General features: G+C 52.4%; 1 protein-coding gene across 1 annotated transcript; it reads left to right on the top strand.

The window, feature by feature from the left end:
- Window positions 1-444: 444 nt before the first annotated feature.
- On the top strand, window positions 445-23,917 carry COL6A1 (collagen type VI alpha 1 chain). Its single transcript, XM_059868212.1, has 36 exons — window positions 445-598; window positions 720-967; window positions 1,691-1,820; window positions 3,478-3,678; window positions 3,976-4,135; window positions 4,271-4,393; window positions 4,484-4,504; window positions 4,687-4,707; window positions 4,805-4,849; window positions 5,135-5,188; window positions 5,926-5,970; window positions 6,075-6,101; window positions 6,398-6,424; window positions 6,516-6,560; window positions 6,798-6,851; window positions 7,355-7,417; window positions 7,896-7,958; window positions 8,121-8,174; window positions 8,256-8,291; window positions 8,455-8,517; window positions 10,403-10,465; window positions 13,636-13,698; window positions 14,447-14,509; window positions 14,622-14,672; window positions 14,757-14,792; window positions 15,336-15,398; window positions 16,425-16,490; window positions 16,850-16,885; window positions 16,977-17,013; window positions 17,765-17,773; window positions 18,580-18,713; window positions 19,795-19,904; window positions 20,177-20,360; window positions 20,561-20,735; window positions 21,060-21,089; window positions 21,840-23,917. Exons 2-36 carry the CDS (start codon window positions 859-861, stop codon window positions 22,448-22,450), a joined length of 3,072 nt encoding a protein of 1,023 aa, XP_059724195.1. The 5' UTR covers window positions 445-598; window positions 720-858; the 3' UTR covers window positions 22,451-23,917.
- The last annotated feature ends 1,163 nt before the right edge of the window (window positions 23,918-25,080 follow it).

Raw genomic sequence — 25,080 nt, 5'->3', positions numbered from 1 at the left:
TCACCTCCAGATATTCCTAAGGACTTGTGCTCCCTTTTCTATCTCCTGGCCTTGACAGCTTTGACCCTTTTCCCAACTCCCTGCCCTGAGCACGGCCCTGAGGAGAAGGGTTTTTTGCAATCTTGGGTGACCCTGTGGGTTTCTTCTCAGTAACAAGCCTCTTTTGTTCCTGACTGGCTTGAGCAGAAAGCCCTGAAAGTCAAGAAAGTGAAGAAAGTGCTTCTCCAAAACTGAGAAGACAGTCTCTCCAAGAGTCTTTGAAGAAAGCGCTTCTCAAAAATTGTTGTGCCTCCATGGTGCCCCCATGCCCCCAGCTTCAGCTGTGCCGCATGTTGGGGACTCCACTGGCAGAACCCAGACACGATGTCCTGCAGGTGGGGATGTGATGGGAATGCCTGTCCCCCTGGCGCAGCTTTCTTGTCCCAGGAGCTGAGAGGAAAGTGCTGGCAGGTGTCCCAAGCCCCCCTGCTCCAGCAAGCAGGCTGAGCCCCGACACTGGTGGACACTGCCTGCTCCAGGGCTCCCTGCAAGGCTTGTGGGGGTCCCAGGCACCAGTGGCTGGGCTGCTATCGCAGGCACAGTGACATCCATTAAAAGGGTAAGGAGAAATGCTTCCTAAGTTTGACTTACAGCTGACACCTCCTGATCCCTCCCTCCGTCCTCCGGCTGGAGAAGTCTCCTCCTCACCCTTACCCTCCTGCCTTCTCTTCCTCCCACAGAAACCAAGAGGAAAGCGGTAAAAAAAATAAATATCTTCAGCGACTTCTGCCTCCGGACCGTGGCCTCGCTCAGCTCCTGGGTTTTCCTGCCCTGCTTATTTCCTTGGATCCAGCTCGATGGTAATCTGAACCGAGAAACATGAGGCTGCGAGACTTTCTGCTCACTCTGCTGCTCCCGGCCAGCCTCCTGTGGGGGGGCTCATGTGCTCAGCGCCCAGAAATCATCACCCAAGTCTCAAGCACAGAAGGTAAGCCTGGAATGCTTTCCAGGGTGGTTTGCCTTCCCAGAATCAGCAGAGAAGCCTGACTGCTGTTTCTCTCTGAGATGGATGCCTCTGCTGCAGACATACCGCAGATTTGTGGGGACGTTTGGGCTTGCTGAGGAGAGCAGTGTAGGATTAGAGAGGATCTGCAAGAAGTACCCACTTTCATGTTTTTTGGCTCTTTTTCCTTGGTTCTGTCTGGTCAAGAGTTACCTGTAGCAGTGGAATGCAGGAGAGGGGGATAGCAGCAGATACCAATCCAGCTTTCTGAACTATTCTGGGCTGGATGCTGGCTCTTAAGGGAAGTTTATGTTGTTGCTCTTTCTTAAAATAGTATTTTTGGCAGGATGAGTCAGAAAATTTTTACTTTCTTATTGCATTGATTGCTAAAATGGTTTCATTTTTTTGAGTGGTTCCTGCAGCTGCATGTTATTTGGTATAATAAGTAGTATAGGTCTTGCAAAGATATCCTTTGAATGGAAACAGGGAAGAAAGTGTAAGTGTTAAATGCCACAAAATTATGTTTTCTGAAAAAGTGATCTTGCTTACTCTTGATGCCAAGGGGGTAAGGATGTGAAAGCATTCCCCTTAGCCCAGATCCCAGGAGTCTGCTAAGAGGGAAATGGGGTGGGCAGTGCAGGAAGCCTGGGAGGGGGAGACGATGCAGCAAGACTGCTGGCCAATTCCTGCCTCTCCACTTCTTTCCAGACTGCCCTGTGGACCTGTTCTTCGTCCTGGACACCTCAGAGAGTGTTGCCCTGAGGGTGAAGCCCTTTGGGGACCTGGTTACCCAAGTGAAAGATTTCACCAACCGGTTCATTGATAAGCTCACCCAGAGGTACATCCCCCAGGGGTTTATCCAGACTGCTTTGGGGATGGAGACTGCTGCTCGGTGGGATGCTGAGATCCTCTGCGTGTCTGTCCACAGAAGGACAGAAGGAAAGCAGGGATGCTGGGGAGGGGGATAGGAGCCTCTCCCCCCTGCCCAGTGCTCAGCTGCTCGGTTTTGTCTTTGTGCTGACAGCAGCCGCGTGGCTTTAACAGGGCTGCTTGCACCCACCCTCAGGAAAGGCAGGAATTGCTGGTGGCAGACATGGCAGCCCAACCCTACCACCTCCGGGTGGCTGTGTGGTTATTGTGCAGTGCCGAAGGGATGCTGGTCCCTATGCTCAGGCCCAGAACCACCTGGGTGCAGGGGTGGCAGCAGGACACCTCTGGGGTTAAACTCAGCACTCACAAGGTGAGCTGCAGAGCAAACCCTCCCTTGCCACTGGTGCACCCCAGCTTTGGGTGCCCCTTACCCACACCATTCCCCTGCTCTTTATCTGCCTTCTCCTCACCCCACCCTGCAGCCACCAACCAAGGTCAGACCCTGGCTTTCCCAAGCGAATGCCCAGGGATGCCAGGGTGCACTAAAGCTCCTGGATCTCAGAGGGGGTGGTGCTGGGCTTGACTGCAGGCAGGAAATCCATGGATGCACAGGAGCACCACAAGTGCTGGAGGCATGTGGGTCTTGCTGAGCTCCTCAGTGCAGCAGAGGATATGTGCTGGTGCCCAGAGGGGCACTGTGGGGATGTCCCAGTGCTGCACCAGCTGGAAGGGCAATACCCTATCTCAGGAGGGTTAGGAGGGGGGCAGCTCACCTGTCCATTGCCCAGGCAGAAGAGGTGTCTCACCTCTTGGGAACAACCTGCCAAGTGTGCGTGGGAACAACCTGCCAGGCCTCCATGAGTGCAGCATCACTCTCCCCTGTGCTCAGGCCTGCAGGCTCAGTTCTGCAGTGGGATAGAGGGAACAGCAGTGGACAAGGCTCAGGTGGCTTTGAGACAGCTCCTGATGGGCAGAGAGAAGATGTGCAACACCACTCCTTTGGGACTGGCCCCCGCTTACTGAAAAGGAAATCACATCCCTTTGGGATTGTTCCCCATATCCTGAAAAGATCTTTTTTGGGGCAGTGGCCAAAGCACAGGTGGTGCTTCTTTCCCAGGGAGTCACAGGTGCTGGATATATCAGTGCACAGGACAGGGCTGCAACACACACACACACACACACACACACACACACACACACACACACACACACTCATCCTTCCCCAAGTCAGAGCATCCTTCCAAGGGAGGCATCCCTCTCTGATTTTAACACATCTGGCACTGGAAAACCTCTTTGCAGGCAGTTTTAGTGGTTACCTGCCTTGCACACACACACCTGGCTGTCTGGCTCAGCCCCTCCTGCCCAGCTCCAGCCCCTGGCACCTCTTCCAGAAGCCTCTCTTGCCATGCTGTTTGATCCCTGCAGATGCCCACCCACTGCATCGCTTTGCCCTTCCACCAACGGGACAAGCTACCCTGGGGTCCCATGCTGTGCTTTGCATGGGAAGCATGTCCCAGCTTTGCAGGAGAGCAGGGAACCCTGGCAAATCCCTGTTCTGCAGAGGATTTGCATTTTCTATGCTGGTGCGAGGGAAGCGAACCCTGTGTCCTGGTGTGTCCATGCAGGTACTACCGCTGCGACCGCAACCTAGTGTGGAACGCGGGAGCGCTGCACTACAGTGATGAGGTGGTGCTCATCAAGAGCCTCACGCCGATGCCCAGTGGGCAGAGCGAGCTGAAGAACCGTGTGTCAGCTGTCAACTACATCGGGAAGGGCACCTACACAGACTGTGCCATAAAGCGTGGCATCGAGGAGCTGCTCATTGGGTCAGGCAGCGAGGCCACAGCGGGCACAGCAGGGTGGGGGTGGTGTGCCTCTGGTTGGTGGAAGGTGGGAACTTCTGGGTTGGGACATCCCTGTGCATTGTGCAGAGCTGTCCCCAGGCTGGGAAAAGAGATCACAGCATGGGGACAGGGGTGGCAAGTTGCTCTAGCTTTGCTGGGATGAGGCACGCCCTGACCACAGGCTGGGGCACTGTCTGGGGTGAGTGTCCCCAGGTGTCCAAACCACTCCTCTCCAGCTAAATTCTTTCAACATTAAATCCTGTGTTTAAACCCTTCCAGTGGTTCCCATCACAAGGAGAATAAATACCTGATTGTGGTAACTGATGGACATCCCTTGGAAGGTTACAAGGAGCCCTGTGGAGGCCTGGATGATGCTGCCAATGAAGCCAAACTCCTGGGGATCAAAGTGTTCTCTGTTGCCATCTCCCCCAACCACTTGGTAGGGACCACACAGCTGGGATGCTCCCGGCAGGGGGTTCCCAGTGGGACCATCGGACCCCCAGTGTGACAAAGGAGGGGCACTCAGAGCCTGCACAGGTACCCACAGGTCTCATTCTGCCCTCCCCACCCCCAGGACCAGCGGCTGAACATCATTGCCACAGACCATGCCTACCGCCGCAATTTCACTGCCACCAGCCTGAAGCCCACCCGGGAGGTCGATGTGGAGGAGACCATCAACACCATCATCAACATGATTGTGAGCACTGCCCACCCCCTCCCCAGCCCGCCCCCTCCCCAGGTGCCCCGTCCCTCTTAAATCCCTTCTCTTTGCTTTCTTGTCTTGCAGAAACTTAACACGGAGCAATCGGTGAGTGTCCCCCTGTGACGAGCCTGTCCCCTGTGGGTGACCCATGGCTAGGAGGACTTGGTGGCACAGTCCTGCCCTGCAGGCAACCCCTGTAAGCCTGGGAAGCCCCCCCAAAGCAGGGTGCAGGCTGACCCTGCTACTGCCACCCCCTCTAATGCTGTTTCCTCCTTCCCTATATGCAGTGCTGCTCGTTTGAGTGCCAGGTGAGTCAGGATTTTGAGAGCCCTGTCCCCTTCCCTCTTATCCCTGTGGTCCCAGGCTGTGCCTCAGGCTGGTCTAACCCACACATCTCTCCTGCAGCCTCCCCGAGGGCCCCCTGGACCTCCTGGTGACCCTGGCCATGAGGTGAGGGACTGGTTGTGGCTGTGCTGTGGGACTGGGACAGTGGGATGGGCTCACTGGGAATGCTCAGAGACCTGGAATCATTATCACAGAACCAAGAAGGTTGGAAAAGGCCCCCAGTGTCACCTGTGGGGCATGGACCCACACCATGCTCCCATATGGCCAGCACCATCTGCTCCTTTTATCCATGGAGCATTTCTGCTCCCATCCCCCCTGCTCTTCTTTCAACAGGTCATCGTTCTGTTCCTGGGGATGATAAACTAACTGTGTTTCTCTCCTGTACTGCAGGGAGAACGAGGCAAGCCAGGTCTTCCCGGCCAGAAAGGAGAGGCTGGAGACCCAGTAAGTGAAGGACCAGCCCTGGTGACTCTGCACAGGGGCTGTTTTTTGGCTACGTCTGGCCAGACCTCTCAGATGCATCCTCACCAGCATCATCCTGTTTCTATGGGGGTGTGCAGTCATGCATGCTGTGCAGTGGAGAGGCTCCTCCTCTTGCTACAAGGCTTCCTTGTTCCTCACTCAAAATAGCCGTCCCTCCTGCAGGACATGTCTCTGACTCATGTGTGCCAGTCCAGGGGTGGACTCTGGGCTCCCTCCTGCATCCTCTGACACAACAAGCACAGCAGTGTTACAGGGAAATCTTTGGTAAACAACCTGAGAGCATGAGGAAACGATTTCCCTCCTCCTCCCTCTTTTATTTTACTAGGCACACTTATTTTTGGGAGACACATTTCTCCCTCACACCTAAGCATGCAGTTACCCATCTTGTGCTCCCAGACTGGAAACCCCATCCCATGCATTTTTTTCTTCCCAAGGGTTTTCTGCCCTTCCCTTTCCTCCCTTATGACATGTCCCCAACCACCCACTTTCCCTCACCTCCATGAAGAGCTGGAGATGGTGGAGGTGAAGGCAGGTCCTCTTGGCCCTCCACAATGATCCTGTGCTCTCAGACTAGTAAAACAAGGAGCAGACTTATGGGAGAGGCTCCTGTGTGACAGAATGGCAGCTGTGCCTCATATCAAGAGTCTGGGGGGTGGTGACTGTATCTGCATCTTTAACACCGTGTTTCTGTCCCCTAGGGCAGACCAGGAGACATGGGACCTGTTGGCTACCAAGGAATGAAGGTATATGGGGCTGCAGGCTCACAGAGGTGGTTCAGAGGTGGGCCATGGACTTTGTGCTGCCAGTGTTCTCATCTTCCCATTTCCCTTTCTCCCTTCCTCTCTAGGGTGATAAAGGAAGCCGAGGAGAAAAGGTGAGGACAGCAGGGATGTTTGGGAGAGATCCCTATGTCCCCATGAGTGGTTATCCTGGGCTGGCCCTGCAGTTGCATGGTGTTGGGGTCTGCTATATGCCCCCACATCCACCCCTCCTGCTGGCACTGCCTGAGCCAAGAGCAGGGATCCAGCAGGATCCAGTGGGATCCAGTGGTGTGCAGAGGAGTGGTGAATGCCTGAGTCCTCAGACTGAACTGGTGTGGGGACTGCACTCTGGTGGGGGGATGGATCTGCTCCGCATAGATGTCTGACACCTCTGTCCTTACCTCTGCAGGGCTCAAGAGGAGCCAAAGGAGCCAAGGTCAGACTCTGCTTTTGCACCATTTTCCTCTGACGTTTGGGAGGCATTGGGAATGTGGGAATCACTTCATGGTCCTGGTACTCTGTTTCAGGGTGAGAAAGGCAGGCGTGGAATCGATGGCATTGATGGCATGAAGGTAAATCTCTGCTCCAGGGCACTTTGCTTGGCCTGAGCACCCCGGCTTTTGCCCCTCCAAAACCACTGTGGGGTCTGGGGATGAAACCTGTGGGGCAGTGGAGTTCCCTCCCTTCAGAGCCATCCATCTGCCAGCCAGGGATGGGGCTGGAATGTCCCTTCCAGGGGTCTGGGATGATGGATGAGGTCTTCCTGTGAGTGTCACTCATTGGAGACCCCTGTTCTGGCTGCCTGACAGGGTGAAGCTGGATACCCTGGATTACCTGGCTGCAAAGGCTCACCCGGATTCGACGTAGGTACTCTGTGGGTGCCCCTTGCATGCAAGTGAATGGCTCTGCCACGACAGTGTGTGGAAGCAGGGAATTGCTTGCAAATGTGAGATGCTTATAATCCAGGCATGGCACCTTGGGGCTGACCAGGCCTCATCCTTGCCTGGAAGCTGTCCTCAGTTGCCCTGGGGCTGCCTGACATTGCATTTTCCCAATTTCCCTGCTTTTTTCCATGCTCCCAGGATGACACATTTGTGGTAGCACCAATGTCACTGTAGTCCAGCTACAGCAGCCCAAAACCACCTTTTCTGTCGTTTTCCTCTAAGCTTCAGAAGTGTTACAGCAATGTGGGTGCAGCATTGCTGGCACAGCTCCATGGTGCAGAAGTCCCTTCTGGCCATGTCCCTCCTGTCCATTCCAACTGGGAGCTGCCTGCCAGGCTGCTGGGATGCTCAGTCCATGCCCAGTTTCCTGCAGATGATGTCACCAGTTCAGGTTTCAGTGACACTGCCTTTAATTTCAACAGGGAGCTCAAGGCCCGCCTGGACCGAAGGGAGATCCTGGTGCTTTTGGACCCAAGGGAGCAAAGGTGAGTTGCTCTGCCCAGCCTCACACAGAGGAGGGATGCAGGAAGGAGAGGTGGAAATTCCTTGCACTGACTGGGGCAAGCCTATCACAGTATCTGAATGGTTTGGATGGGAAGGGACCTTAAAGTTCCCCTCATCCCACCCCCTGCCACGGGGGGTGGAACCTTCTGCTAGACCAGGTTGCTCCAAGCCCTGTCCAACTTGGCCTCTTCACTAGAGGAGGCCCCCATCACCCACAGTGTGCCCATGGTTCAAGGGTGCCCACAAGCCTGGCACAAAGCATCCCTGAGATATGAGGGGAGTGCTGTGTAAAGGTGGCTTTCACTGGGAGTGGATTAGGGAGGGATCTGTTGGGATGGGGAGACACCAAAACCCTGAAAGAGGCTTGGGGTGCACTGTGGCTCCTGACAGCCTCTGTGCTGTGGGACCTGAAATCCACTGCTGGATGCAGTCTTGATGGTGCCTTGTGTTCTTGTGAAGGGGGAGCCTGGGAATGATGGAAAGCCTGGCCGACAGGGTATTCCTGGCAACCCTGGAGAGAAGGTGGGTGAAGAAGCACCCTAGTGTGAACATCCTCTTGCTCTCTGTGAGAGGACCCCTGCTACAACCTGGGCTTTGAAGCAGAGCTTGCCCAAAGCTCTCCAAGTGTGCAGGGCTCTGATCCAGAGCTGTCTGACTTCTTGTTTGCATCCCTGTGTCTTGCAGGGAGTTCCTGGGAACCAGGGTGAGCCTGGACCAGCCGGAGAGACTGGTGACGAGGTGAGTTCTCTTCCTGTGATGCCTCGATGTGTGCTTGCTGGCCATCCCCACCCCCTGACCACCCATCTTGTTTCTCCACAGGGTGCTCTAGGTGAGGATGGTCCTCCCGGAGAACGGGTAAGTGAGAGCAGCTCTCACCCACCCCCAGGGCAGGGGCTGGTACCCTCTGGAAGAGGAGGAGGGGGCGTGGGGCTGAGCCTGCTCAGAGGTGGGCAGTGAGAGATGGGTTTGGCCTGCTGGGAACAGGCCCTGATTTTGTGATGCCACCCTCTCTTTGCAGGGCAGCAATGGAGAAGGAGGACCCCCAGGCTCGCCAGGTGACCGTGGGCCAAGAGGACAGCAGGTAACTATACCCACAGGGCAGCCTTCTACATTTGCCTGCAAGAGGGCTGATGCTTGGAAGCCAGGGGCTGGGAATAGGTGTCCAGTAGCTAACTCCACCAGCATGTGGGCCAGCAGGCAAGCTCAGTGCCTTGACATGCCAGTTTGGGAAGGATCTGCTGTTGCCCCTTTATGCTGGCAGGTGATCACCAAACAGCCAAAATCCAGAGGAGAGCATGCCCAGCAAGCCAAGAGCAAGTGAACAGCTGTCAATTCCTTCCTCACAACTGGAAAACTAGTTAATGAAGAGGAAAGAGTCAAGGTGTCCTCCTCTGGGTGCTCAGGGGCTGTGTGAGCTAGCAGTGGCTTGGGCAGGAGGGCACAGGTACAATCAGCAGCAGGACAGCATGAGTGGGTATGGATGGAAGGAAAAACACTCTTCCCTCCCCTTTTGAGTGGTAGTCACTAGGAAAGTATGTTTCCAGCCTGCTGGGGTGAGTCATCAAGCGTGAGCGTGGGAGGAACAGGCAGGAACCCTCAGCAGGCCAGGACAAACATATGGCAAGCGACAGCCATGCCACACATCATAGGGAGGGGCAAGGGGTGTTCTGTGTAGGGTGAGGGTGGTGGGAACCAGGGCATCCCACAGCAGCATCCCATAATCCCATCCACCATTGTACCACTTATTTCCTGTCCCTGCAGCAAGGACAGCCAGGACCCAGCACCAGCTTGGAGGGGGGCAAAGGTCTGCCTTGCGGAAGGGGCAGCTCTGGCAGGGGGCTTCTGGCAGCCTCCCCCTTCCTGTTTACTGCTCAGGGAGTGTCAGCACTGCTGCACGGGGTGTGCAGGGCAGATGTACGGGAGATGAAGGCAGCCAGTGTCCTGCAGTTAAATTGTTCAGCAGACGATGGGCTGCTCCTTCCAACTTTGAGTCCAAGCACGAGGCTGTGTAACCTTGCCAGAAACGTCTCAGGGCCATTTGGAAGTTGGGTTTTATATTTGTTGTTTGGTTTATGCATCTGGATGCTTCTAGGTTGCAAACAACAGCTTTAGGTCACCAACCTCTCAACTGCTTCCTTCAAATTCCCCTCTCCTCTGCCTCCCTGACTTGTTTGTTCCTGGCTATGTGTCTGGATGGGGAAGGTGCTGCAGAGCCAGCCTCAGTTTGGCAGTCACACTGCCCTGTTGAGATGCAGCTCTGCTGGATTTGTGGAATGCTGTTCAGGGAAAGGGAACTGAGCCATGTCCATGGGGTATTTCCTTCTACTGGAACTGTTGGGGTACAAAACCATTGAGACTCAGGTTTTCTGCGCCCTACTGGCCTGTCAGTTCTCTGCAAAGAGCCCTAGCTCAGACTTCTGAGTGTTAGCAAAGGAGAGGGGAAAACATTGGCAGTGAGAGGTGAGGGTGTCTCTCTTCATCTGTCTAATTCCCATGGAAAACCCCTTAGCTCCATAGGGATGGCAGGCTGGAGGAAGGATGCAGCTATTCTGGAAGCTGTGCTCCTCTCCATGCAGACTGCCCAGGGCAGGAGCTGCTCTAGAAGAGCAGCCGCGGGTGCAGAGTATGGCTAGTTTGGGTCCAGGGCCAGCTCTGTATATCTGCAAAAGATTAATCTCTCCATACTTTTGCTTTTGTGGCACAAAATGGGTGGGAAAATGTCCCCTAGATGTAAGCTTCACAAGGCCTTCCTCTTAGGGCTATCTTCTTGGATTCAGTATGGTCACCCTAGCCTGTCTTTATCTTCCTCCATCTCTGACAGCTTCCTGCTCAATTCCTGAATCTGCCTCAAATACTTGCCTGTTTGGGTGACTGCATTTCCATCCCAGTGTGGGTGCTGCACCCCTGCTCCCCGTTGTACACAGGTCCCTTTGCACCCACACCTGCTCCTCTGTGTGTGTTTTCAGGGAGAGCCAGGACCACCTGGTGACCAAGGGCGGGAAGGACCCCTCGGTCCACCTGGCGACCAGGTAAGAGCCTGGTTTAACCTTCTGGTTCTTAGATGGAAGTGTTTGGGTCATCAGGGAGAGTGGGATGGGAGGTTTAACTGATGCCACAGCATCTTGGGGCAACTTCTCACCATCTTCCAGACCAGGAAGCAAAGCTGGTGAAGAAGGGCAGGGATTTCTATGAGACCCCAGAATATGAACAGGACGAAAAAAATGGAGACTTAGCTGCTGGGCTGTGGGCAGAACAACCTGCATACCATTTCCCAATCCCATGGAAACAGATGTCAACACATCTGACAGAACTGGAAACTGGCAAGTGCAAGATGCAGCCACACACAAAATGTTCAGGCCTTGGTCCAGAAACTGCTCACTTCACTCAGGAGTGAAGTGTCAGTGAGACATCTTGTGTCAGTGAGGATATCCTGACATGACCCCAGCGGTGTCCCTGACACCCTTGGCATCCTGCAGAGACAGCCTCTCCCAGAGCCAGTGTTCTTCAAGTCTGCTGACTGCAAGGTGTGACCCTCCTGCTCTGGGGTCTGCCTGTGCCTTCTGTGCCTCAAGGAACAGATCTCAGACTGCACAGGCTTGCTGGAGAGCAGGGTTGACCACCTCCAGCCTCAGGAAGGCTTCTGTCCCCTGCACAGTTGAAGGCTCCTTCTTCCCAGCTAATAACTTGAGGTCTGGAGGTGTTGCTGGGTCACTCCTTCATGGCATGGCACTGATTGCAATGGTCAATTGTATATTTGCACCTGAGCAAGCACACTTTGACATCACCCTTGGACTGGGGTCTGTAGGACAACTCCCCTTCTACCCACACCATCAGAGTTTTGATGGATCCCAAGATAGAGGAATGTATCAAGATAAACACTCCCACACTGGCAGAGCAGGACTCCCACAAGAGGTGAAGCACAGAGGCCAGCATGCAGACAAATGTGAGACAGCTTTTAAACTCCTTTCTCCTTGGCCAGGTGTTGGAGAGCCCTTGGAGAAGATCTGGAGTGCAGAACATGAAGGGGGGGCTGTTGCATTCATATTGTACCTAGCATGGGTGATCCCCATGTCAGACCTGCACTGTGCAGAGAGAGTTTGGCAGTGTCCAGCTTGCTCAGGTGTCTTTTTGGGAGATGGCCCTGGTGGGAAAGCAGCTCTTCAGATGTGTGGATGTAATGATCCACTGATCAGTGCTGCAGGCTGATGCCAGCAAAAGGGGGGCTGGGCCTGGAGCCCCAGCTGCCTCTACCTCTGTGTGGTAGAGGCACATTCCAGGTTCAAGGCAGGAGAAAGACCATGTAGAAGACAAAAATTTGATGTAAGAATGGTGGGGAGCCAGGCTGGGACAGATCCTACTTCCAGCCAGCCTTTCTTGTTGGGGAGGAAGAGGAGAAAGAATGGTCTGTCCTGTGGGCCACCAGTTTTCCCTCCTCACCACTGAACTTGAGTCAAACCCCTGTCAGAGAGGGAAACATTACAGAAGCAGCTCCAGTGCCTCCCCAGGCCAGAGGCTGCCCCAGTGCTCCCACCACTCCAGGAAGATTTGAAAAGCAGTTGCAAAGTGAGGATGATTTTTCCATGAGCTGTGGAAAAATGCTTTTGTTTGGCCAAATTAAAAATAAATGTGTGATTAGGTTTGGGTAAGAGTGGGACCTTGGCAAACACAAGTATTTTTCAAGCTGTGTTATCTGGACCTTGGAGTGTGTTTCACTTGGCAAGGGGAAAGTGCTCCTGCTAACCTGTGACTCCCTTTCATCCTGTTTCTATCTGAGAGACGCTAAAGGCCAGCACGCTCTTTCCCTGAGCCTCATGGGACAGGTCTTGTGGCCCTTCTCTATTCCTGGCCATGGTGTCCATCCCTTCTGTCGGGTGCTTGTTGCACCCAGAGAAGTAGTGGACAAGATTTACTCACCCAAAATCCAGCATCATCCATCATAAACTCCTCCAAGGCCATGAGGGATTTGCGCTGTGTGGCTGCAGTGAGGATGAGAGTGGCCAGTGTGAGCCAAGGGTGCTGCGGCTCCAGCCTTGGCTGGTGTGAAGGATCACAAGTTCCTGTCCTTCCTTCCAAGATTTCTCTCTTCTGGGCTTTTGTACAGAGGTCACATGCCTTGAAGCAGTTCAGTGCTCTGCACTGTGCTATTTTAAGTTTTCTGCACCCACAAGGACACCTTTCCTTGGAAGAAGGGTGTGTATGGCATGTATGGATGTTCAGCACCAGCTCTCTGCAACCCTCTGTCTTCTCCATTGCCTGGGGACTTGCTGCACTCTCAGCTCCATACAAAATGCTGTCTGAATATTTGATGTGATGCCAGAGCATCGCTGCCCACTCATTGTCCATCATCATATCCCACCTCCTGGAAAGGCCTGTGGGCACTGAGCAGAAGGTGGAGGGGCTCCCTTGGGCATCTGCAGAGCTCTCAGACTAAAAAGCCCTCCTCCTGCCTCCTCTCCTGTCTCGTGGTATCCCTGGCCAGCCCTGCAGCTGGTGGAGCAAGCAGCTGCTGCCTAGATGGGATGTAGCAGCATGACAGCTTTGGTCTATTCCAGCACACACTGCCAGGGCTCTGCAGCCTCCTGAGAATAGAAACTCCCCAGAGCCACCCTGGCTGTGACCCCGACTTGTACAAGCCATAAGGCACATGGAGGTTTGTGTCATCTTCAGGGTGATGTGCTTGCACCAAGGACTCTCCTCCAGGGGCTCCTGTGTAACGGCTGATGAGGTGCCACACAGCTGTGCTTTGATGCTGGAAAGCATCAGCCCCTCCTCCCTGGTCCTCTTCCCACCAGGTCCTCTGTTACTGGGGTGAGCTCTGAAGGAGAGGGATGGCTTTGAGGGCCTTGGCTGCCACTAAAAGCACATGATGCATGGCCCATACCTGCAGAGTCACATCTTGGTCCAGAAAGGTTTTGGGTTTGGTTCATGCTCAGCAGGGATCTACCTTCCACAGGGTTTCCCAGAGAAAATGGTGTTAAGGGAGGAAGGAGGAAAAGGAGAAGCCAGGCATGGCTCCTGAAGCACCTCCCCATCAGTGTTCAACTTCATCTATAGGTCCATTCTGAGGCTTTCCAAGGTGGACCTAACTTGCCGATGGGCACCTCTACCCATCAAATCACAGAACAAAGGAACAAGCCCTTCAGGGCAGGAGTGGCAGCAAGAGAAAGCCCCTTTCAGAGAGCTTTCTGTGTTTCCCTAGGGTGAGCCTGGACCTCCAGGACCCAAAGGCTACAGGGGAGATGATGGCCCCCCCGGCAGTGAGGTCAGTGCTGTTTCATCATCGCTTCTTCTGCAGGGAGGGGATGCAAGGACGTGCAGCAGGTGCTGCCCATTAGGGCTTTCCCCAGCTCCCGAGGATACTGGAATGCTATTGAACCTATTGGTACAGGCTCCAGTACTGGCTTCCTGGCAGACACATCCAGGCACTTCCATGGGTCCTTCAGGCCACAGCTGCCTTTTCCCCCACCTCCCACAGGTCATTTCTTGGAGAGGTTATAGCTACACCACAAACCACAGAGCTTCCCATCACGAGAGGTAGGGAATATGCTGTCTGGGGGCAGCCGCCTGAATCTGCCAGCAGGTTTGATCCCCAGGGTGGGGAGCAAATGGAAGCCAAGCACAGCTGTTAGCTTACATAGAGATCCTAGAACATTTATCCTAGTTTGAATCCTAGTTTGGGTTGGGACTGATCTTAAAGCTCATCCTGTTCCCCCCCCCTGCCATGGGCAGGGACACCTTTAACTATGCCAGGTTTCTCCAAGCCCCATCCAACCTGGCTTGGAACACCTCCAGGAATGGGGCAGCCACAGCCTATCTGGGCAATATGTGCCAGGGCCTCCCCAGCCTCTGAGTAAAGAATTTCTTTCTGGCATCAATCCTCACATTGCTCTTGTATAAGAAGAACACCTCCACAGTCGGCGTGTGTTGGTAGCTGGTTGCCTCAGAAGTCATTGTCTTCCCAGCTCAGGTGATGTTGTGCAATGCTTGACTCCTTCTTCTGCCCCTTTCAGGGCCCAAAGGGATTGCCTGGAGCACCTGGGCTGCCTGGGGACCCTGGGCTGATGGGAGAAAGGGTGAGTGGTACTGCTGGGGAGATACACTGTCCAAGGAGACCATCATCCTGCTGCCATGCTATCTGAGGGGTCTTCATTTCTTTATCTCATCTGTGTCTGCCTTCCTTTCCAGGGGGAGGATGGTCCTCCTGGGAATGGCACAATTGGATTCACAGGTGCCCCAGTAAGTTTTTTGTGCTGCCTTGAAACTGTAATACCACTATGTCTACTTGTCCAACCTAACACACTTCCTTTTCTCCATCCCCAGGGGCAGCCAGGAGACAGAGGCAACCCTGGCATTAATGTAAGTGTGCTGCTTCCTCAGCCACACAGGATTTACCCTTGGTGGTGGTTTGGTACTTGGAACTTCTCCATCAGCTGCATGTTGGAATGGGCTCCTTAAAGCAACCTGCATCCCCAAAACCCTCTTTTCTCTCTGCCCACCTCTCCCTGCAGTGGATATTGCCAGTGAAAGTGTTCTGCTCTGGCCTGTAACACCCAAGGGCAGCAGCTTGCGCTGGGTGCTCTCTGAAGCAGTCCCAGAGCCAGAGTTTGGGGTTGGGAATGTCACCCAGGGGGGCTGGATAATGCTATGCTAAGGGATTGATTTAGTGTTGGGTTAATGTTTGGCTTTGATCTTAGGGGTTTTTTCCAACCTAAACAATTCCATGATTCTGTAGCAGTGAAAGCCACTGAAGAAGTTCTCGTCATCAAGAGCACTGAAATCTGGTGCTGCTCTCCACCCCTGTCCCAAGACAGCTTTCATGAGGTCACCACACACCAGCATCAACTTCACCACACTAGCAACAGCTAGTCACGCAGCAGTCTCATCCCTACTGTTTTTCAGGGAACAAAAGGCTATATCGGACCTAAAGGTGATGAAGGGGAAGCTGGCGACCCTGGCAATGATGTGAGTAATCATGCTGAATCCTCTTTTCCTATGAGCACAGTGCAGGAACTTTGGGCAATGATGGGCCAGAGCTCATCAGACTTTGTATATCTTCAGCCTTTGCCTCTGAGCAGTGACTGATGGATAGCAATGGGAGCTCCCTCCAGGTGTTCATTTTGTGTCTGACAGCTGGCAAACCTCCACATTTGTTAAGGTGAGGTGGACATCACCTCTGCAAGGCTTTGTATGCTTCCAGGTGGCACTGATGATGATTGCACTGGTGATCTGAGCTTTATCACTAGCCCATGGAGGGAGAATTCCCCAGTCCCTTTCAAGTCTTCATTTAATTTGGTACAGCAACCTCAGATAACACTTCAATGGTGAAGCAGGGCTCATCAGACATCTGGAGGGAAAGGTGCTGGGTGGGAACCCTTAAAATCAGAGGGTTTTGGTAAAGCTGCAAAAGGCAGGCCTCAGAGACAGCAGAACTGTGATTAGAGCTAAGGAGTAGCCATAAGATTCGTCAGTAGAAAAATTATATAAGGAGTAGAAAGTAAGGACAAATAGAACAATGGTCTGTGTATTAACGCTTGGATAGAATAACTCATTAAGCTACAGAAAAGTTTATCTACCAAGATATTAGGAAGTTCTAAGCTTAATAATGGAGCTCTATGCATTGTGTTTTAAGGCTTACAAGCAGGTGTTGTATTCAGAATAAGCAAGCATTGTTTTAACTAAAGGTACGTGTGCTTACAGTGGTTGGATAGAACTACTGTCAATATGCTTTTGCTTTGTGTGATTGGACAAAAAACTTTTAAAGTGAGTTGTAACATTGAGTTCTTTGTCTGCTGCCGGGGACATGAGATGCTGGCATCTTCCCATTGTCATAACCATGTAATGAGACTGATGCTGGAAAATACAACAGCTCGAGACGTGTTCCCCAGCAGTCCTGTCCCGTTGGTGATTTGTACAGAGACGCCTGGCCAGCACTAGTGCTGCCCCCTGACACACACAGATTTATGAGTTGTGGTTTTGTTTTCATTCCAGAACCTGACCCCTGGGCCCAGTGGCATCAAAGGAGCAAAGGGCCACAGGGGACGTGAAGGTCCTCCGGTAAGTAAGGATCCTGTCAGGGTTGGTCCCAGTGGCATGCATCACACCATCCCTCCATCCCTCCATCCCTTCATGCCACACCATGGGAGCAACACCAAGCCACGCACACACTGTGTGTGCTCACTGCCTTCCCTCCTGGGCGTATGTGGCACATGTGGAAGTGGATCTCCTCCTTCCACCTCCGTGCAGCAGCAGGGAATCGTGCAAACAAGCAGATATGCCTTCTCCAAGCCCAGTGCAGGGGCCAGCAACTAGGAAGCCAAGAGGCTTTTCACAACTCTGCATTGCTTGGCAAGGTATCCTTAGAGTACAGATAAGACTGACTGCTCCTGTAACTCCTCTGTGCTTCTGTCTGACAGGGACCACCAGGACCCGTGGGGCCTCCAGGACCAGATGTGAGTGGGACAGGATTGGGGTGCTGCCTGCTGGCCTGCTCTGTGGATTTCTTTTGCTGTTAATCAAACATTTCTTTTCCTCTGTTTTCAGGAATGTGAAATCTTGGACATCATCATGAAGATGTGCTGTGAGTATCCCTGTACCTCTCCTCCCACCCTGCTCAGTGCCTTGCTAAGCAAGAGGCAGCTGGCTTTTCCCTGTCCTCAGGCAGCGGAATGCCATCCATGGGCATCTCTCCCCTTTCATGAGCCACAATTAAGTGCCCTTGATCCACAGACCTCCAACTCCATCTCTAGAGTAGTTCATACAACTGTGTCTCACTTGTATGTGGCATAGACTGGTTTGTCTGTGGTTCTGTACAGGAAAAACATGAGCAAAATTGTGTAAAAGTCCTTGAGTGGCCCATTTTGCAATGCTTTTTTTTTCTAAATATCATGGTCTACTATTCCCCCCTGGGAAGAGGGGGGCCTGGTTTGGGTGTCCTGCCATGGGGAGAAGCAGCACATATTTCCTGCAGAGGACTTCTGGCCCATGGCCAGTAATGAAGTGCTGGAAGGACACAGGGTACATGGAGAACTGACTTTAGGCTCCATACTCTGGTGATTTACTTAGCTTTTATTTTTGTTTAAATAAGAATGCACCAGCATGTGCAGACACAGAGCTCTGTGTGTGTGTGATGCTCCAGGTCAGAGCATCACAATCCGAAATGGGAAAGAATCTGGGTATTTCAAGTGGGAGAGAAACATCCATGAGCTTGGATTGTCCAGGCCAGGTGTCTGTGGGTTTGCAGAGACACAAACCTGCAGTCTGCATTAGGGTGTGAAAAATCCTTTTGTCAAGCATTTTAATGTTGTTTCTTTCTCTCCCTTTTCCTCTAGCTTGCTGCGGTGAGTGTTACTTGGCAAAGTTGCTCTGCAAACATTTGCTAGTCCTTCTCCTTCCTTGCATCCCTCCTACCCCTGCTCTCACTACATGGAGATGTAGTGAGAGCCTGTGAGGGAGAACGAGGTATGAGCTGGGCAAGGGAGGGCAGGAAGCAATCTCTGAGAGTGCCACACAGATTAGAGGCTGATGTGGCTGGGTTCTGCAACTGGAAACCAGCTGTCAAGGTGCCTTGTGTACCAGCAGGGTGGATTTTCTCTGCCCATTTTACAGTTGGGATGTCTGTTCTGGGCACACTGTGGATCTAGCTCTGTCCTCTTCCTTCCAAATCTTGTGCTGGTCAGCAGAAGAATGTGCTGGGCTTTATTCCCTGATGCTGCCCTGATAGGTTGGGTTTGCAGTCCAACAGCTTGAAGGGAGAGCCAAGGGCACATTATATTCTTCAATAATGAGAAAGAGGGGAGCAAACTGAGTCAGCCTCCTCCAGCCCACCAGTGCCACCTCTGTCCTGCTGGGCTGGGTGAATGGAAGAAATGAAAAGGCCTATGAGGGAATGGGTTATGGAATAATTACTGGGTGGTTTAAGGGTACTCACAGCCTGAAAATGCCGCATGTCTTATTAGGGAACAAATGCACATGGAAAAGATTGTAAACTGGCTCTCAGGTCCCCTATGCAGCTATTTTCCTGCATTGTTTTTTGTGCTTTGAGGCATAGGCACCCAGCTGGGCAGGCCTGCAGCAGGCATCAGCTACTTCCTTTAGAAATGCTTCCCTGCAAAACATGTCCCTCTGCTCCTGTGCCTTGCTCCAGAGTGCACCTGTGGTCCTGTGGACCTCCTGTTTGTGTTGGACAGCTCAGAGAGCATCGGCCTGCAGAACTTCCAGATTGCCAAGGACTTCATCATCAAAGTCATCGACCGCCTGAGCAAGGATGAGCGAGTCAAGGTAAGATTTTCACTAAGTGCTGTGAAATCCTTGTGTGCACTCGCTTAATTTTCACTGCAAGTAGGAAAATGGGGAGGTGCCCACACTCCAAAAGCCTCTACCAGGCTTGGCTTCAATTTGGGGGTGGGTCTTCCCAAATTCATAAAGTGAAAGAGATTAGACAGCAGATCGTTGTCCCAAAATAGACATTTCACTCTATTTGGGCAAAGAAACTCTTTCCTCCATGTCCAGGAGCAGATGGTGCATTGAGCATTCAATCAGCCTGATTAATCAGTGTCTCAGTCTCTCCCTTGTTCTGATGAGCATTTCAGGTGTCTGGAGTGTGTTGGAAGTTTCTGATGTCCAGCTCCCAAGCTTGGATTTAGGTCACCCAGTTAAGCAGTCTACTAAAAATGACCATTGCAGCCCAAACCCAGAAATACTGTCCCCATAATGAGTTTTTCAGCCTGAAGAGGGACACGAATGCTTGCTCTCCTTCCTAGCTCCTCTCTGGTAACCTGCTGCATGTTTTATTTACCTCTTTGATTTGAAGAGCTGTTGGGAATCCAGACTTTCCTGAAGGTATAACCAGCCACCTCTAAAGCACATAATCTGCTGTTGAATACTAGTGTGGTGGGCATACATGGGGCTTTTTGGATGGCAAAGAGCCAGTAATAAGCAGAAAAGGTAGAGCTGGGTAGCAAAACCACTGTGTTGGAAGAAAAACAGGAGTCTTGGAAACATCTTCTCATGGAACCATAGAATCCCCTGAGCTGGAAGGGACCCAAGGATCAAGTCCAGCTCCTGACTCTTTACACAGGACAATCCCAAGAATTCCAACATGTGCCTGAGAGTACAGTGGCTGCTGTTGAGGCCAGTGAGCTGTGAGATCTAGGTTTGAGTCTCCTTTTCATTTACTGTCTCACCAAATTGATGCCAATGTGCATCCACTCCTGGTGAGGCTCTGCCTGCCCAGAATAAGGCAGAAGAGAAACACCAGAGCCTGCCAAGAAGGCATTCAGGAGAAACCATCATCAGGATTCTGAGCCTCTGGGTTCCCCTGAGGTATCTGCCCCTAACTGGTTTCTGTTCTGTCCCACAGTTTGAAGCTGGGGAGTCCCGTGTGGGTGTTGTGCAGTACAGCCATGACAACACACAGGAGCTTGTGGCCATGGGGGATGCCAACATCGACAACATCGGAGCGCTCAAGCAGTGAGTCTGTGGGGTCTGGCCTAGGGAAACCTACTCACCCCCCGTCCTCCATATCCAGGGCAGCAGCTCCTGCAGCTGCAATGATCTAGATGTCCTTTAGTGGAAGGTAGTGGCTGGTGGCATCATAAGTGGTGCTAAGGACAAAATAAGGAGCTTGCCAGTTTTCCACCTATATCCTCATGCAGAGGTGTCTGCCTGCTCACAAGCCATGTTCTTGCTCCTCCAGTACCCATGGGCAGGGCTGGCAGGCTCACTGGTGTCTGTCCTTGCAGGGCAGTCAAGAACCTGCAGTGGATTGCTGGGGGCACCTACACTGGGGAGGCCCTGCAGTTCACCAAGGACAATCTGCTGCGGAGGTTCACATCTGACAAGCGCGTGGCCATCGTCATCACAGACGGGCGCTCCGACACCCTGCGGGACCCCACCCCACTCAACTCCCTGTGCGATGTCACCCCGGTAAGGGCACGGGGGACCTGCCATGTGGCAGCTGGGCGACACAGTGCAGGCTCTCTGGGCGTCTCCATGTCCTTGCTACACAAGGCTAGGGCAGGGGCACAGGTGTCACTAGAAGCACTTTCACAAAGTGGCGGGCATACACAGTTATGAATGCATTAGATGATGAATGCATCCAGTGATGGTCTCGAACTTCCCTGCAGGTGGTTTCCCTTGGGATTGGTGACATTTTCCGGAACCCTCCAAATCCAGATCACCTGAATGACATTGCTTGTTTGAGCAGACCAACCAGGCCAGGACTGTCCATTCAAAGGGACAACTACGCTGAGCTCCTGGATGACACCTTCTTGCAGAACATCACCTCATACATCTGCCAAGGTGGATGAAAGGCAGTGGCTGGAGGCAGTGGGATAGGTGGCGAGGGATGCAGGATGCCCTCCCTTGTGTCCCCTCAGTCATGCTCTTAAGCAGGGACAAGGGTATCTTGTGTCTCAGAATATTTTGTGGTCAGGTCCCCATCCTCACCTGCTGCAGAACATATCTGTCCACACCATTTTTCATGCATGCTTATAGCCTTTGCACAGGTGGCAAAGGTAGGTGTTCGCCTTCTGCAGGTGAACTTCTGCCCCTTCTGTGGCTCTGTAGGACAAGTGGTTTTCCTGGGCCAGCTGGTGACATTAATCTCTCTTATATTCTTAACAGAGAAAAAATGTCCTGACTACACCTGCCCAAGTGAGTATTGACTCCTCATGCTACACTGAGGGGCTGTGGGTGGTGTGATGGGGGAAGTGGGAGCTTTTGTTTGTGGGGATGCACAGCTTGGACACCTCTTGCAATGGGGATGCTCCTGGTCTGGAGAGGTGAGCAAGATCTGTCAGACACTCTTGGGTCTCTCACACACACATGCCACACCAAAGAAGCTGGGGAAAAGCATAGGTGGTTGTTTCTCTGGCATCTCAAACCTAGAGAGGAGGCTGTGAAAGATCGCAACCCTCCCAGGTTTTAGCAACTGACCTCATTACCTGCTCCTACTATCTAGTAGTGGAAGCATGAGCAAAATCAGTTCTGTGGCAGGGATATTGGAGAAGGGTACTTGAAAAGTGAAAACAGGGAGGGTTTTAATGGAGTACACCTCCAAGTCAGAAGCATAATCAGTCCTCAGAATTTCCATGGAAAGAAGGGAAGTGAGGAGGATGAAGTGGTTCCCCAGACACACAAGGAGAGCCACTGTGTTTAAACAAGAGTCACTAGACTATCTCAGCCAAATAAACATCTACAGCGTATCCTAAACCAAATAAGAGACGGAATGAATGGGTGAAAGGACAAGTGTAAGACAGCCCTGGGGCAGGGGAAAGAAAGCTATTACGAGTAGAGATTTCCTAAGTCTGACAAGGCAGGAAGCCTGTGAGACAAGCCAGTGACTTCACTGGCTTTCCATGGAAGACCCAAAGTGTAACAAGCCCTGGACCTTTCTCCTTGCAGTCACCTTCACCGGGCCAGCAGACATTACGCTGCTGGTAGACAGCTCCACCAGCGTGGGGAGCAAGAACTTTGAGACCACCAAGAAGTTCGTGAAGCGGCTGGCAGGGCGGTTCCTGGAGGCCAGCAAGCCCACTGATGACTCCGTGCGCATCTCGGTGGTGCAGTACAGCGGCCGGAACCAGCAGAAAGTGGAAGCTCAGTTTCAGTACAACTACACGGTCATTGCCAAGGCCATTGACAACATGGAGTTCATTAATGATGCCACGGACGTGAACTCTGCTCTGCAGTTCATCACAGAACTGTACCGGCGGTCTGCTCGCTCTGCAGCCAAGAAGAGGGTGCTGGTGTTTTCTGATGGACACTCCCAAGGGATCACCGCCAGGGCCATTGAGAGGGCTGTGCAGGATGCACAGAAGGCTGACATTGAGATCTACGTGCTGGCAGTGGGAAGCCAAGCCAATGAGCCCAACATCCGTGTCCTGGTCACAGGGAAGAGCGCAGATTACGATGTGGCTTACGGGGAGCGGCACCTTTTCCGTGTGCCTGACTACACCTCACTTCTGCGTGGTGTCTTCTACCAAACTGTGTCCAGGAAGATAGCTGTTGACTGAGCATCTGGGTGGGTTTCTGCCAAGGCCATAGTTGCTTCTGTCTCACCTAAAAAGGAAAACCAACAAAGCAAAAAGATATTTTATCGGTATTCTTGACCAACCTGAGGAATTTCCATCTATGCAGATAACCATAGTGCCACAGCCTGGCTTTACATAGTCCTTTCCCTTCTCTCTCTGCTTCATCATCCGAGTCTTTGCTCTGTTAGCCTCAAATTCCCTTGCTGCCCATGACTGCCCTCCCTCCCCACAGGAAAACACAAGCACACCTAGCAATAAGCCATCAGAACACAAATACCAACCTCATTCCACTGTGTTTTTGCCAAGAATCAGGATGAGGGCATTGTACCACTAAGATCTAGCCTGGTCTCTTAAGGCTGATTATTCTCTTTTTAGCTATCTTTTTTTTTTTTTTTTTCATTTCCTTCTCTCTTTCACACATCAGTTGAGCACTTGCCCAGCTCATCATGATCCTAACCTAATGCTGTGCTTCGAGTGAAATATTCACACTTCAGCAAGCTTTGAGAGGGGATCGTTGTCACAGCTGGCAAGTTTGGTTCATATCTCCCATGCCTGGGGAGGAGGGAGGGCTAGACTGCACTACCCAAGCTGTGTGCAAGCATCTCTGGCCTCCAGAGCCAGGGAATGGGACACTCAGTTCCCAGGGTTGGGATAGAGGTGGGTGGTGGAATATCCCTCAGAACTCATGCTCCCATTCAGGGCAGGGAGGCTACACACCAACCAAAGGAAAGTTGGGCAGCAGCCTTTGAGGAGGGGGGAAACCCTTAAAAGAAGCAACATAACTGCACTCCTTCACTTACTGATCTCATGGTCCTACAGTGAAACCAGGAACCTCATTAATAACCTGATAACTTGTTTTATGGGTCAAGCTCCATTCTGTGAAATCTCTCTGAGCCCAGTTAGCGGGATTTAAAAAAAATAATTTTTTTTTTAAATTTTTATTTTAAAAGAGTGAAGCTGACTTATTCCCAGGAAGCTCTCTTGGAATACTGTTTCTATAGGACCACCTAGGAGTTAGGCACCTGGGCCTTAGGGAAACCCACTAACTGCACTATATATTGAATTAAGGCCTCATCCTCAGCCCAGAGAAGTCAAGTGAAAGGCTGCCATCATCTCCCAGGGTGTTTGACTCACACTCTAAGATACATTGACAAAGGTGCTATCACTTTATGTGGGTGATGTGGACCCTTGGTGTTTACACAGTTGTTTCCAGGACCACACTGAAAATGTGGTTTGGCTGGGTGAGATTTTGTTTCAGCGCTTCCACGGGTGCTCTTGCTATGAATTCATGCACTTCAGAGAAACCAACAGCAACTGCCAGGTATCAGGACCCCAAACTCTTTACTGTGTATCCAAAACCCCATTGTACCAGTTAGTTTTATTTTACGCCTGTGTTTTACTAATATTGTCCACTTTGGAAATTTGTCAAATAAATTGTTTTCCACAGTCTCTTTGGGTGTTTGTCTGACTTGACTTCCTCCCTCCCAGATCTTGATTTTACATCCTGAGAGATCTCTAAAAGGTCCTTGGGGACCCCACACCTCTGTGTCCTGGGGCTTGTCACAGCTTTTCACCGTGGATTCCTGCAAAGTGACTTGTTCCCCAGGCAGTGGGGACATTCAGCAGAACATTGCTTCATGTCCTCCTCTTAGTCACTGTTATGAACAAAAAAAGGCTGCCCATTTTTTAAAGTTGCAGAGTTCACAGCTTGGACCGGCATCTGCCAGGTTGAAGTTCTGGCTATTTATTGTTGATGATTTCATGCTGTAGTCTCCTGCTAACAGATTCCTCTTAGTTGCCTGTTCTTGGTGGAGCCCTGAGCCATCCCGCCGCTGCCTGGCCGCCCGGGAGTGGTAGGGACCAACCCCCACCTTTCGGAGCGGACCTGCCCGTGCCGGGGGTGACCCGGGAGCGGTGGGGTCCCCCTCCCACAGCGCGGGTCCCGGCTGGGCCGGGGGGGAACCAACGGGTGGTGCTCCTGGGGTGCGGGCCCGCCCCAGGAAGGCGGGCCCCGGCCGACCCGAGGGGGGCCTGCGGAGGTGGCCCAGGTAGTTCCAGGGGCAGGGGACCGGCCAGAGTTGGCGTGTCCCGCAGGGGCAGCTGCAGGGCGTAGCCCTGCTGTTTCCTGGGGGATGGCACCCGAGGTGAAAATACGAGATTGACATGCAAATGTCAGTCGTTAACTCTCTAGTGTATCAGAACCACCCTGCCTGAGCCAGGTAGATGGCTTTTCTCGGAAGGTGAAAGGAGGGGACCTTGGAGTTGCATGCAAATAACCTGGAGCACTGGGGCAAGCCCGCCCCCCACCACACTTACAAAAAAAACTCCAAAAGCCACGAGCCAATATAGAATTAAGAGATCAAAGTAGTGTCTGGATATAAGGGGTGAAGTCTGGAGCGGGCAGAGATGCTGGGAAAAAAAAAAAAAAACAACAACAACAACAACAACAACAACAAAAAAAACACCTTAGTGGCCCCTCACCATAACCTAACAAGATGTTAGTCAGATCCAAGAAACTAGATGGAAAAGGGGGATCCAGGGTTATATGCTCCCACTTGAGGAAATGACCCCTGACTCTGCCCCCACCCCTCACCCCTGAGAGGACAAAGCTG

This window comes from Haemorhous mexicanus, chromosome 26 (genome assembly GCF_027477595.1).
Source record: "Haemorhous mexicanus isolate bHaeMex1 chromosome 26, bHaeMex1.pri, whole genome shotgun sequence".
NCBI lineage: Eukaryota > Metazoa > Chordata > Aves > Passeriformes > Fringillidae > Haemorhous > Haemorhous mexicanus.
This window is presented reverse-complemented; position numbering and strand designations above follow the sequence as displayed.